This window comes from Mobula birostris, chromosome 12, assembly GCF_030028105.1.
Source record: "Mobula birostris isolate sMobBir1 chromosome 12, sMobBir1.hap1, whole genome shotgun sequence".
NCBI lineage: Eukaryota > Metazoa > Chordata > Chondrichthyes > Myliobatiformes > Myliobatidae > Mobula > Mobula birostris.
In genome coordinates this window covers 13,812,330-13,825,854 of record NC_092381.1, presented here as the reverse complement: position 1 = coordinate 13,825,854, position 13,525 = coordinate 13,812,330, and the positions used below count along the sequence as shown (strand labels likewise).

At 44.1% G+C, this 13,525-nt stretch overlaps 1 protein-coding gene across 6 annotated transcripts in view; it reads left to right on the top strand.

The window, feature by feature from the left end:
- The window catches only part of nexn (nexilin (F actin binding protein)), a 95,133-nt gene that overhangs the window by 50,318 nt on the left and 31,290 nt on the right, over window positions 1-13,525 (top strand). For 5 of the 6 annotated variants that reach the window (XM_072273327.1, XM_072273324.1, XM_072273326.1 and 2 more), the window contains 3 exons: window positions 7,354-7,545; window positions 10,453-10,534; window positions 12,349-12,497. In XM_072273327.1, the coding sequence (XP_072129428.1) occupies window positions 7,354-7,545; window positions 10,453-10,534; window positions 12,349-12,497 (423 nt within the window). The remainder of the gene's footprint in view (window positions 1-7,353; window positions 7,546-10,452; window positions 10,535-12,348; window positions 12,498-13,525) is intronic. The other variant, XM_072273329.1, reaches the window with a different exon arrangement.

The window sequence follows — 13,525 nt, the reverse complement described above, 5'->3', positions numbered from 1 at the left end:
GGCAGCCACCGGGAAATTCTGCTTTTGGTGGATGGAGTGGAGGCGCTCAACAAAGCGGTCCCCAATTTTTGTCGAGTCTCACCAATGTTGAGGAGGCCACACTGGGAGCACTACATACAATGGATGACCCAAACAGGTGAAGTGTGCCTCATGCGAAAGGACAGTTTGGGACCTTGAATGATGGTGAGGGAGAAGGTGGATGGGCGAGTGTGGTGTTTCTGTGGCTTGCAGGGATATGCGACAGGAGGGGGATTGGTGGGGAAGAATGAATGGACAAAAGAATCACAAAGGGAGCGATGCCTATGGAAAGCAGAGAGTGAGGGGAGGGAGGTAAGGATGTGTTTGGTGGTAGGATCCTGGTGAAGGTGGTGGAAGTTGCAGAGAACGTGTAGGATGCAGAGGTTCCTGGGGTGTAGTTGAGAATGACCCGGAAGGGAAAGCTTCATCTTGGGAATGGACAGACGTGGCAGGAAGGAAGGAACTGAAAAAACGAAATGGCATTTTTACAGAAGATAGGGTAGGAAGAGGTATAGTCAAGATAGCTGTGAAAAGCGGTAGGTTTTGGTAGACATCTTGTCTCCTGGGATGGAGACAGAGGGATTGCAAAAGGGGGAAAGTGGTGTCAAGAAATGGACCATGTGAATCTAAGGGCAGGATAAAAGTTGGAGGCAAAGTTGATGAAATTGACGAGCTCAGCATGGGAGCATGGGTGCATGAAGTGGCGTCAATGCAGTGTGGGAAGCGTTCAGGAGCATTACCAGGGAAGGCTTGGAACATGGAATGTTCTATGTAGCCAGTGAAAAGGCAAGCATAGCAGGTGCCCATAGCTACCCTTTGAGTTTGTAGAAAGTGGGAAGAGCCAAAGGAAAATCTGTTGAGGGTGAAGATGAGTTCTGCCAGACAGGAGGGTGGTGGTGGAGGGGAACTGCCCCTGAGAAAGAAGTGGAGAGCTTTAAGGCCTTCTTGATGGAAGATAGAAGTGTATGAAGACTAGATATTCATGATATTACTGAGGTAGTCAGGATGGGGGAATTTAAAGTTAGCGAGGAGATTGAGAACATGTGAAGTGTCACGGATGTAGGTGGGAAGCAACTGAACCAAGGGGGATGATGAAAACTAAACTGTGTTTGACAGATTTGCTGAAAGTATTTGACAATGTGACAGGGAGATTTGATAGACAGGAATCTGTGGTCATGCATTTAGATATTCAAAAGGCACTGGTACATGTTAAAATCCCACGGGATTCAAGATTCAAGATTGTTATGTGTCATTTCCAGTACACAAGTGTAAAGGAGAACAAAATAATTGTTTTTCTGGATCTGATACAAAAAAATACACACTAAGCTGAAGAACATAATAATAATAATAAAAAGCACACAATAAGTATAAATATAAGTACATAAGATAGTTTATATACATTGCATGTCCATAAAGTGATACAAGGCACAGGAGTGTCTGTACAAAGGGTGAGTGACAGGAAATAATAAAGTAATGGTGGTTGGATGTGTGGAGGGGTGGGTTAGTGGGTGGAGGTGTTGATCAGCCTTGTTGCTTGGGGAAAGTAACTGTTTTTGAGTCTGGTGGTCCTGGCATGGATGCTACGTAGCCTCCTCCCCGATGGGAGTGGGACGAACAGTCCAAGAGCAGGATGGGTGGGATCCTTCATGATGTCCGGCACCTTTCTGTATACATGTCCTTGATGGCAGGTAAGCTGGTGCCAGTGATGTGTTGGATAGTTTTGACTAGCCCTTGGAAAGCTTTCCTGTCTGCGTATTGAAGGATGCATGTTAGAATGGATTGAAAATTGTCTGTCTGAGAAAGCAGACTTACAAACTAGTAACTTCCTTCTAGTCCTTTTTAGAATAGAAGGTAGTAACTAGTGGTGTATCACAAGGATCAGATCTTGGTCCACAAGTGTACACTATTTATTCAATTTAAGTTTAATTGTCGTTCAAGCATACATGAACACCCATGAATCCAGCCAAACGAGACAGTATTACTCCAGGGCCAAGGTGCAAAAGACAGTACAAAGCACACATGCCACGTACAAGATAGAAAGCATATAAAATCCAGACTCGAGCCACAATAAAGCTTGTCTTCTACCAGGTGAACAATGGGGGTAGCACTGACTCCAGCCTTGGACGCCCCTGGTGGAGTTCACGGGATCCAACGCCTCTCTGCTGGTGGCCGTAAACAGGCTGGTCATCAATGACCTAGAGGAAGGAACAGAACGTAACATTTCCAAAATTACTGATGGATACAAGCATAGGCGGAAGGCCACACTGCACTAAGGATATTGTGATTCTGCAAGGGGATATGGATAGATTTAGTAAGAGGGCAAGAGGGTGGAAAACGGAGTTTAGTGTGGGGATGTTGGGGAATAAAGAACTCCAGAGTACGGGTTTAAGGTGAGAGGAGAGAGATTTAATAGGAACTTAAGAGGTGACTTATTCAGCCAGTAGGTGGTGAATCTTGAGCAACACACAAAATGCCAGAGGAACTCAACAAGTCTGAAAATGTCCATGGAGGGAATGAATAGTCAACAACTTGGGCTGAGATTCTGGAGAGGAGTGGGGCGGAAGCCAGAACAAATTAGGGGGAGGAGTACAAACTGGCAAGACCTGGTGAGGGAAAATGTAAGCGGGAAGTGGAGGGCATGGGTTTAAGGTAAGAGGGGAGAGATTTAATTGGAGTCAGAAGGGAAACATTTTCACCCAGATGATGCCCAGTATATGGAATGAGTTGCCAGGGGAAGTAGTTGAGGCAGGTATATTAACAACATTTAAAGGGTATTTGGGCAGGTACATGGATACGAAAGGTTTAAAGGAATATGGGCCAAACAGGGACAAATGGGACTAGCTTAATTGGGAATCTTGGTCAGCATGGACCTGATGGGTCAAAGAGCCCATTCCCAGGCTGTATGACTCTTCGTGTGAAGCTGTACACTTTGGTAAGATAAATCAAAAGGCAGATGATTATCCAACGAGGAGTAGAATATTAAAACAAGCTGAGCTGACTTACAGACTTCCTCCAGCATTTTGTGGGTCTTTGTTCATTTCTGACACCTCTCTCCCTTTTCTCGATCTGTCTCCATTTCTGGAAACAAACTGTCGACCGATATCTTTCAAAAACCTACTGATTCCCATGGCTATCTTGACTATATCTCTTCCTACCCCTGCCTCCTGTAAAAACGCCCTTCCCTTTTTAAAGTTCCTTCTTCTCCTTCCCAGAATGAGGTTTTCCTCTCCAGGGCATCAGAGATGTTCATCTTCTTTAAAGAAAGGGGTTTCCCTTCCACCACCATTGATACTACCCTCACGCACATCGCCATTTCCCGGACATCCACCTCACCCCATCATCCCACTGCCTTAACAGGGATAGAGTTCCCACTGATAGGCCACCCCATGAGCCTCCACATCCAGCACCTGATTCTCTACAGCTTCCGCCATCTTCAACAAGATCTTACCATCAAACACATCTTTACCTATCTGCTTCCTTGCTCTGTGATTCCCTTGTCCATTTGCCCCTCCCCACAAGTGGAGTATAGACGGTCTAGCCTCTCCACAGCACGTATGAATCTCCAGGCAGTAGGGGAGATGTTATTTGTTGCAACAGCTGCCAGTTTTGATGCAGCTTATTTTTCTCCGTGAGGGACAGACAACCACATAGCACAGAAACAGTCCCTTCAGCCCATCTGATCCATGCTAACCAAGATCCCCATTCATTGGCCAATATCCTCCTCATCCTTTTTCTACTGCACAGTCAAATGAAAAATTTGTATCACTTTTTTTTTACACATTCTGAACAGGTTACTAAAGAGCCAAAAACAATACCATAAAATTTAGTGCAAATGAGAATGGCCTTGAGGGTAACTATTCCTGCATTGTTCCTATCTGGCAGAACTGGTGTGTTTCCAGAAACCACTGTAAATATCGGCTTGCACCCAGGAGGTCCCCTCCTTACATAAGACACTTTCAGGACCCCCTGGTACAAAAATATTTGACCCTGGTCTCCAGACTTAACTGCTAACTGGAGTCACCTCCTCAAATAGACCTCACTGAAGTCAGCTAAACTGTACTGGTGGCAGGAAAAGCGACACAACAGCTAGGTTGCTGGCTTGTATTCAAGGAAGTGGTTGAGTCCTGGCTAGGAGTTTCATTCTGTGTTCTGGCCCTTTGATCTAGAATTGAGTTCAAATTCTACTTTGGCAGCCAGGAATTTTAAATGTAATTAAATATTTGGTCAATTGGTTTATTAAAGATGAGTTTATTTGCCATGTGTAGATCAAAACATGGGTTGAGATGTGTGTGTTTGCATTGAGAATGTGCCTGCAAGTGCTGCCATTCTTCTGGCCCCAAAATAGCATGCCCATAACTTACTAAGCCTTGCATGTACATCTTTGGAATGTGGGAGGAAACCCATGTAGTCATGGGGAGAACGCTGTTACAGACCGTGGCAGGAATCGAACCCCAATCCCACAGCTGGCACTGTAAAGCATTACGTAACAGTGCATCGCTTACGTTACTATGCAGCCCCTCAGTTTCTGGTGACATGTGATGTATAGTTTCATATGCCTTCCATGACAACTTGATCACGTCAGTACTTCAAGGTACCACAACAGAAAAGCAATGACAATGCAGAATAAATTGTTACGGTTACAGAGAAAGTGCAGTACAGACAGGCAATAAGGTACAAGGCTATGACTAGGTAGATTGAGAGCTCAGAAGCCTACCTTATCATACTAGGGACTGTTCAATAGTCTGCTAACAGTGGGGTAGAAGTAGGGTTGCCAACTGTCCCGTATTAGCCGGGACATCCAGTATATTGGGCTAAATTGGTTTGTCCCATACGGGACCACCTTATCCCGTATTTCCCCCTCTAAAGTAGAGTGTTCCTATGAAACCATTCGTAAACCAAAATAGCGTAAAGTGAAAAAGCGATTACTATTAATTTATATGGGAAAAATTGTTGTGCATTCCCAGACCCAAAAAATAACCTACCAAATCATACCAAATAACACATAGAACCTAAAATAACACTAACATATAGTAAAAGCAGGAATTATGTGATACATATAGGCATCTGTTAGTCTTGTGAGACCATGGATCTGCGCCTGGAAAGTCCTCACTCTCCAGGACGCAGGCCTGGGCAACGCTGTACGGAAGACCAGCAGTTGCCCATCCTGCAAGTCTCCCCTCTCCACGACACGGATGTTGTCCAAGGGAAGGGCATTAGGACCCATACAGCTTGGCACCAGTGTCGTCGCAGAGCAATCTGTGATTAAGTGCCTTGCTCAAGGACACAACACGTTGCCTTGGCTGGGGCTCGAACTCATGACCTTCAGATCGCTAGTCGAATGCCTTAACCACTTGATCACGTGCCCACAAATAGATAAATACACAGCCTATCTAAAGTAGAAATAATGTATGTACAGTGTAGTTTCACTTAACAGAATTGGGAAGATTAAGCCAAAACAGATTTGTAGAGAAAAAATTGGCGCATACACGTATATGCACGTCACACGTGCGCACACAGCTGCCTGTGCAAGGCTTCATGGTCATGGTAGTCTTTCTCGGGGTAAACACATGTGTCCCATATTTGACTGCTACTTTTGTCCCTTATTTGGGAGTGAGAAAGTTGGCAACCCTAGGCAGAAGTTGTCCTGCAGCTGGTGGTACGTACATTCAGGCTTTTGTATCTTCTACCTGATGGTTGGGGGTGAAGAGAGAATGTCGGGGGTGGGACATAGTTCAAAACACATGCACACAAAATACTGGAGGAACACAGCATACTAGGCAGCAACTGTGGAGGGAGATGAACAGCAGACATTTTGGGCTGAGATCCTTTATCAAGAGTGGAAAGGAAGAGGGCAGGAGCCAGTTAAAAGGGGGGGGGGGGGAGAGGAGTTTCCACACCTTATAAATGAAGTCATGTTGAGTCCATCCCACTGCGTACTTGGCAGACTCCAGTAACGCACCCTTGTAAGTGTTGGCACCATATCCACACAGGGGCAGTGCAGTCTTGATCTAGAAGGTGAGAAGTTTTTACACAGAGACATATAGGAGGAAGATGTTATTACAACATTTAACAGACTTTTAGCAACCCCCATTCTCCTGCCTTAGCCCCGTAACTTTTGGTGACCTTACTAATCAAGAACCTATCAGCTTCTGCTTTAAGTATACTTAATGACTTGGCCTACACAGCTGTCTGTGGCAATGAATTCCACAGGTTCACTACCCTTCTAGCTCAAGAGCCCATCTGTGTTGTTTTGATCTATGACGCTATGAGGTCCAGTAGCAAGCTGAGCAATGGTTGGAGGATGCTTCAGGATCAGGAACAGGAACAGGAACTCTTTGGAAGTATTGACAGCTTGCTGTCAGATTTACATTGGAGAATTTATATGCTGGACAAATAACAATGCATTAATTGTGAAACGTGCTAGTGACCAGAGCATTTTCCAAACAATCACACCTAGCACTGTGTGACTAATTTGCTTGAAAGCTCCTCTTCCCTCTTGGAGTACCGCATGCATTCATTAAATCAGTCTTGGGTTTATTTGCACTGACTTGCATGAATTTAGATATTCTCAAACAGCAGAACTGTTAGAGAGTAGAATCAGGTTTAATGTAACCACTGGCATATGTCGTGAAACTTATTAACTTTGCAGCAGCGGTACAATGCAATACATAATAATAGAAAAAATGTGAATTACAGTAATATATATATATAATAGTTAAATTAAATAAATAGTGCAAAAATAGAAATAAAAAGTAGTGAGGTTTATGTGTTCAATGTCCATTTAGAAATCAGAGGGGAAGAAGCTGTTCCTGAATCATTGAGTGTGTGCCTTCAGGCTTCTGTACCTCCTCTCTGATGGTAGCAACGAGAAGAAGGCATGTCTTGGGTGATGGAGGTCCTTAATGATGGCTATGCCTTTTTTAGGCATTGCTCCTTGAAGACACCCTGGAAGATATGCAGTAATTTCTGGAGTAAATGGGTAGTGTTAACCAAAGGTGGAGTGGTGGGAGGTCAAAGGAGGCATCAGGACTGTAGTTGTTGGTAACGTATATCCTTGGGTCTGTCTATTAATCAAAATATTATTTAGCAGAACAATTATGCCAAATGAGGCTGTTGAGATATCAGGTACATGACTATGGAAGAAAATTTAGAGATAACTTTAAAGCATCAATAGAAAAAGACAATAATTCAGAAGTCAAAAACAATACTGCTTCATTCTTTATGTTCTCTATGATCAATTCCACATGTTTTTCCTTGGTTTGTTTCCTTCATTCATCTGTTTTTCTTTTCTTTTTCTTTCTCTGTCCATCTGTCTCTCTGCTTCGCCCTCCATAGAGACTTCTATCTGCATCTAAAACTGTCCATAAGTCATATGTGCCTAAGGTGGGCAAGGGTGATGTTAAGACTAAGTTCGAAGCCATGCAGAAAGCACGGGAGGAAAGAAGCCAGAGGAGAACCGGAGAAGAAAGGAGGAGAAGGAACGAACAGTATAAGAAGGAGAAGGAATGGACAAAGATAAAACAGGAGGTCACCCAGCCTTTCATTTGTATTTGCTTTACCATTGCCTGCATCCTAATGGACTATATAGAGCATAGAACAGTACAGACTCTTTAGCCCATAATGTTGTGCTAACCTTCTAACCTTCTCTGGAATAGATCTAGCCCTTCCCTGCCATGTAGCCTGCTATTTTCCTTTCATCCACAAGCCTGTCTAAGAGTCTCCTAAACACTCCTAATGTATCTATCTCTACCACTACCCTTGCAGGACATTCCATGTGCCTACCACTCTCTGTGTATTTTTTTAAAAACTTATTTCTGGCATTCACCCCCTCAATTAATTTCCTTCAGTCACATTAAAATTATGCCCTCTCACACTAGGCCTTTCCACACAGGAAAAAGGTGCTGGCTGACCACTCTATTAATCCCTCTTATCACCTTGCACACCTCTATCAAGTCAGCTCTCATCCTCCTTTGCTCCAAAGACGAAAGTCCTAGCTCACTCGACCTATCCTCATAAGGCATCCTCTCCAATCCAGGAAGCATCTGATAAATCTCCTTTGCACTCTCTCTAAAGCTTCCACATCCTTCCAATAGAGAGATGACTAGAACTGAACACATTATTCCAAGTAAGGTCTAACCAGGGTTTTATAGAGCTGCAACATTAGCTCATGGCTGTTGAACTCAATCCCCTAACTAATGAAGGCCAACACATCATATGCCCTCTATGCCACCCTGTCAACCTGCTTTGAGGGATCTATGGGCATGGACCTGAAGATCCCTCTGTTCCTCTATACTGGTAAGAATCCTGCCATTAACCCTCTACCAACTGGGGGACCACTTCATCAGGCACCTCTGCTCCACCTGCCAAAAGCAGAATCTCCCAGTGGCCAAACATTTTAATTCCAATTCCCATTTCCATTCTGACATGTTGATCTTTTCTCTCCTTTTGTGCCAAGATGGGTCACCCTCAGGGTGGAGGAGAAACACTTCATATTCCATCTGAGTAACCTCCAACCTGATGGCATGAATATCAATTTCTTCTTCCAGTTTAAAATAAATATCCCCCCAACTTCTATTCCCCAGTCTAGCCCCTTACCTCTTCTCACCTGCCTATCACCACCCCTGGGGCCCCTCTTCCTTCCCTTTCTCTCATGGTACACTCCCCTCCCCTCTCAGATTCCTTTCTCTCCTGTCCTTTACCTTCTCCACCCACCTGGCTTCCCCTATCACCTCCCAGCTATCCTTGTTCCCCTTCCCTCACCTTTTCATTCTGGCATCTTCCCCCTTCCTTTCCAGTCCTGAAGAAAGATCTCAGCCCAAAACGTCGACTGTTTATTCATTTCCATAGATGCTGCTTGACCTGCTGAGCTCCACCAAAGTTTTGCATGTGTGTGTGTGTGTGTGTGTTGCTTTGTATTTCCAGCATCTGCAGACTTTCTTGTGCTTATAATTAACCCTGTACTCTGCCTTCAAGTTCAAACTTCAAAGTGTATCACTTCAGGCTTTTTGTAAATCTTATCTCAGTGAATTTTCTCCAATAGTTTGCTCACCCAATGATGCAAGACTCATGGTCTATAATCCCCAAGATTATCCGTTACTTTTCTTGACCAAAGGAATAATATTTGCCACCCTCCCAGAAGATTAGCCCGAAGCCCTATGACTTAGACTGCCATTTCACTCCTTTCAGTTGATCGGAGGGATCCGGCCACTGTTTGCAAGGCCAACATTTACAACCCCTACTTAATGGGCCTTGGAACGTGATGGTGAGATGCCTTCTTGAACCTGTTGTTGTCCCTGCTGGGCACTCTCTTTGTGTTGTGAGGTTAAGGTGTACAGTACCAGGATTTAAACCCACTGGTGAAAACAATATGATTCCAAGTTAGGACGCTTTGTGTCTTCATGGAAACACTAGTGGTACTCTCATGTTTGCTGCTCCTGTAGATAGCAGTGATGGGGGATTTCTGAGGTGTGGTTATAGAAGCTTTGATGAGCTGTGTCAGGAGTACATCCTCTACACTCCCCAAATGTGTTTGTCCACACGGGATGTTTAAACTTCACGTTGCACCAGCAACAAGCGGCCTCATGTTGGTTTCAGCCTGACAAAAGAAAGATGAAAGCTCTCAAGCTCTTTTCAAACTTTGCGCTGTGTCACCAACAACTGAGCTTTCGTGCTGCTTTCAGCCTGACGAAACTGGATGGCTCCAGTTTCCGTTTTTTCAACCAGTTTAGCTCTTTATTGTGCACACAAGATAATGGAGCAGAATTAGGCCATTTGACCCATTGATTCTGCTCTGCCATTGCATAATGGCTGATTCATCTCCCTCACAGTTCCAATCTCATGTCTACTCCCTGTATCCCTTCATACCATGACTAATCAAGAATCTATCAACCTCTGCCTTAAATATACCCAATAACTTAGCCTCCACAACCATCTGTGGCAACGGATTCCACAGATTCACCACCCCTCTGGCTAAAGAAATTCCTTCTCATCTCTGTCTTAAATGGACGTCCCTCTATTCTGAGGTTGCATCTCCCCACTATAGGAAACATCCTCTCCACATCCACTCTATTGAACCCTTTCACCATTCGATACGTTACAATGAGATACCCCCTCATTCTTCTGAATTCCAGTGAATACAGGCCCAGAGCCATCAAATGCTGTTCATATGATAAGCCCTTCGATCCCAGACTCAAATACTGCCACTACTACATTTCTTACTGTTGCATTTCCAAAAACCCCGCGGCTAAAACACAAAAATGACAAGTTCTGATATTGTCCGTTTTCCCAGTCCCCTGTCCTGTCAATGACAGTCTATGGAGCGTTGCCAAGGCCACCCTTGTTATAAGGTCAATGTGACATCATTGTTTCCAGTTACATCATTGTTTAACGCTGGGACGACTGATTCTGAACGTCACCTCACTCGATTCATTTCAGTATCGGCAGCTCCTCGCTTCAGACGATGAAGAAGAAAATAAATTGGATGAACTGAAGAAAGCGTACGTCCCCAAGCTGACAGGTAACAAAGAATTGAGTCCTTCTAATAATATCAAACATTAGTCATCAGAATCAGTCAGGTTTAATATTACTGACGTATGTCATAAAATCGTTGTTTTGTGCAATCCATAAAAAAATAGTGAATTTATTAAGAATTATGTATAAAATAATTAAGTAAGTAGTGCCAAAAGAGAGGTAATATTCCTGGGGTGGTTCATTGTCCATTCAGAAATCTGATGGTGGAGGGGAAGAAGCTGTTCCTAAAACAGTGGGTCTTCAGGCTCCTGTACCTCCTCCCTAATGGTTGCTGTGAGACGAGGGTTTGAACTGGGCGATGGGGGTCCTTAATGATGGACGCCACCTTTTTGAGGCATCGGTCCTTGAAGATGTCCTGGATGCTAGTGCCCACGGTGGAGCTGGCTGGTGCTTTGACCCTGTGCTGTGTCCCTACCCCCTGATGCTACCAGTCAGAATGCTCTCCATGGTACACTTGTAGAAACTTTGCTAGAGTCTTCGGTGACATACCAGACCTCGTAAACCTCATAGAGTAGCACAACAGAGAGCCAGGCCCTTTGACCCAACTTGCCCAGGCCAACCAAGATTTCAGAATGGTCTATGAACGCTACCACGCTGCTTTGCTCTCTTTTTGCACTATTTGTTTGTTTTTATTCCTTATTGTAACCTCTATAATTTTTAAAATTGTATATTGTACTCTACTGCTGCCACAAAACAACACTTTTCATGGCATACGTTGGAGGTGCCACAGTGGCGCAGCAGTTAACCCTACGCCACCACAGCCTGGAGCGTCGGAGTTTGGAATTCAGCTCTGGCATCCTCTGTAGGTGAGATTGTACCTTCCTGTGCGTGTGTGGGTTTCCCCTGGTTTCCTCCCACATTCCAAAGGCATTCTGGTTATAGGTTAATTATTCATTGTAAATTGTCCTGCGATTAGGCTAGGGGTTAAATTGGTTGCCAGGCAGTGTGGCTCATTGAGCAGGAAGGGCCTGGTCTGTGCTGTGTCTCTAAATAAAATTATAAAAATAATAAACCCACTTCTGATTCTAATGCCCATCTAAGCTAATCCCGTTTTCCTGTGTTTAACCCATATCTCCCCAAACATTTCCTATCTATCTACAGGTCCAAGTATCTTTTAAACATTATTATAAGACTTGCCTCAACTACTTCCTCTGGCAGCTCAGTCCATAAACACACCACCCTCTGTGTGAAGAAGTTGCCCCTCAAGTCCCTATTAAATCTTTCCCCTCTCACCTAAAACTCCAGCCTCTTAGCTCTTATTCCCCAACCCTGGGAGAAAGACTGCGTGCATTCACCTTCTCTCTGTCCCCTCGTGATTATATATGCCTCTGCTCTCCAAAGAATAAAATCTATGCCTGCCGAACATCTCTCCATAACCAGACCTTTGAGTTCTACCAACATTCTTCTAAGTCTTAAAAGATTTTAAAGATGAGGTTTATTTGTCATGTGTATATCGAAACATTGTATGTGCTGGGGACTGTCTTGCAACTCTGTCACCAATGTAGCAAGCCCACACCTGACTAACTCTCACTGACCCATACGTCTTTGAAATGAGGGAGAAAGGCGGAGCACCTGGAGAAAACTTGTGTGGTCACAGGAGAGTGGACAATCTCTTTACAGACAGTGGCAGAAACTAAAACCTGATTGGTGCTGTTGTAACAGCGTTATGCCAACGGCTACGCCACCGTGCCACCTTTCTGCACTCTTTCCAGCTTATTGGCACGTTTCCTATAGCAGGGTGACCAAAACATGAGTCGATGGGGGGGTGGGATAATAAAGAGTGCATTCTTCTGTCCACAGGGACGGTTAAGGGCAAGTTTGCGGAAATGGAGAAGATAAGGCAAGAGGAGGAGAAGAAGAGAATGGAAGAAGAGCGGAAGAGAAGAATTCAGCAGGACATCCTGGAGAAAAGGAAGCTACAACGTGAACTTGCAAAGAAGGGTGCAGAGGTACTGAGATGGTTCTCTATTGGTGCGTTTGGAAACCGAGGAATCCTGGCCTGGAGATTAGACCATAAAACATAGGAGCAAAATTAGGCTATTTGGCCAATTAAATCTACTCCATGTTTGATCATGGCTGATTTATTATCCCCCTCAACCCCATTTTCCTGCCTTCTCCCCATTACTTGCAAATCATGTCAAGTTTATTTATCTCAAATATAATGAGACCAAGGTACAATTAGAAATTTGTTTGCAACAGTAACACAGTTGCAAGGGTTCAAACAATACACAAAATGTAAATATACATGAATTATAGCAACGAAAGTCTGTCTCAAACAAGATATTAGTGCAGAAACACAACCATGGCCCACGATCATGCAACAGGTAGTTCACAGTGTTCCATTAGGGTTGTATAGGTCAGTTCAGGAACCCGATGGTTGTAAGGAAGTAGCTGTTCCTGAACTTGGTGGTGTGAGACTTCAGTACCCCCTGTAGATGCAGTCACTGGTGCGGAGGACTGTTCCTGTGTTGAACTGCGTTGTGTCCACTGCTCTCTGCAGCCTTGGTATTTTCTGTTCAAGATATTAGAAAATATAAAATATTTGCCTTGATTTGAAGAATGAAGGCTGGGACCAGGAGGAGGCTCCCTAACCCTTCACAAGACCATCCTGCCATTCCATGGGATCACAATCTTCCTCCATTTTCCCCAAATCCCTCATTGTATTTTGATCCACAGAAGCAGATGTATTGGGGAGATTTAAGAGATTCTTAGACACATGAATGAGAAAAATGAAGGGCTATGCAGGAGGAAAGGGTTAGATTAATCTGGGAGTAGGTTGAAAGGTCAGCACAACAGAATGGGCTGTACTGTTCTATAAACAGTGAGAATGGTTCCTATGGAGGCAAAGAAAAGAAATAGTGACTGAGCTTTTAGAAGAGAGGCATTTCTATTGTAGAAATGTACTCTCAGTGGCCACTTTATTAGGTATAGAAAGTACCCAATAAAGTGACAAATGAGTATGTGTTCATGGTCTACT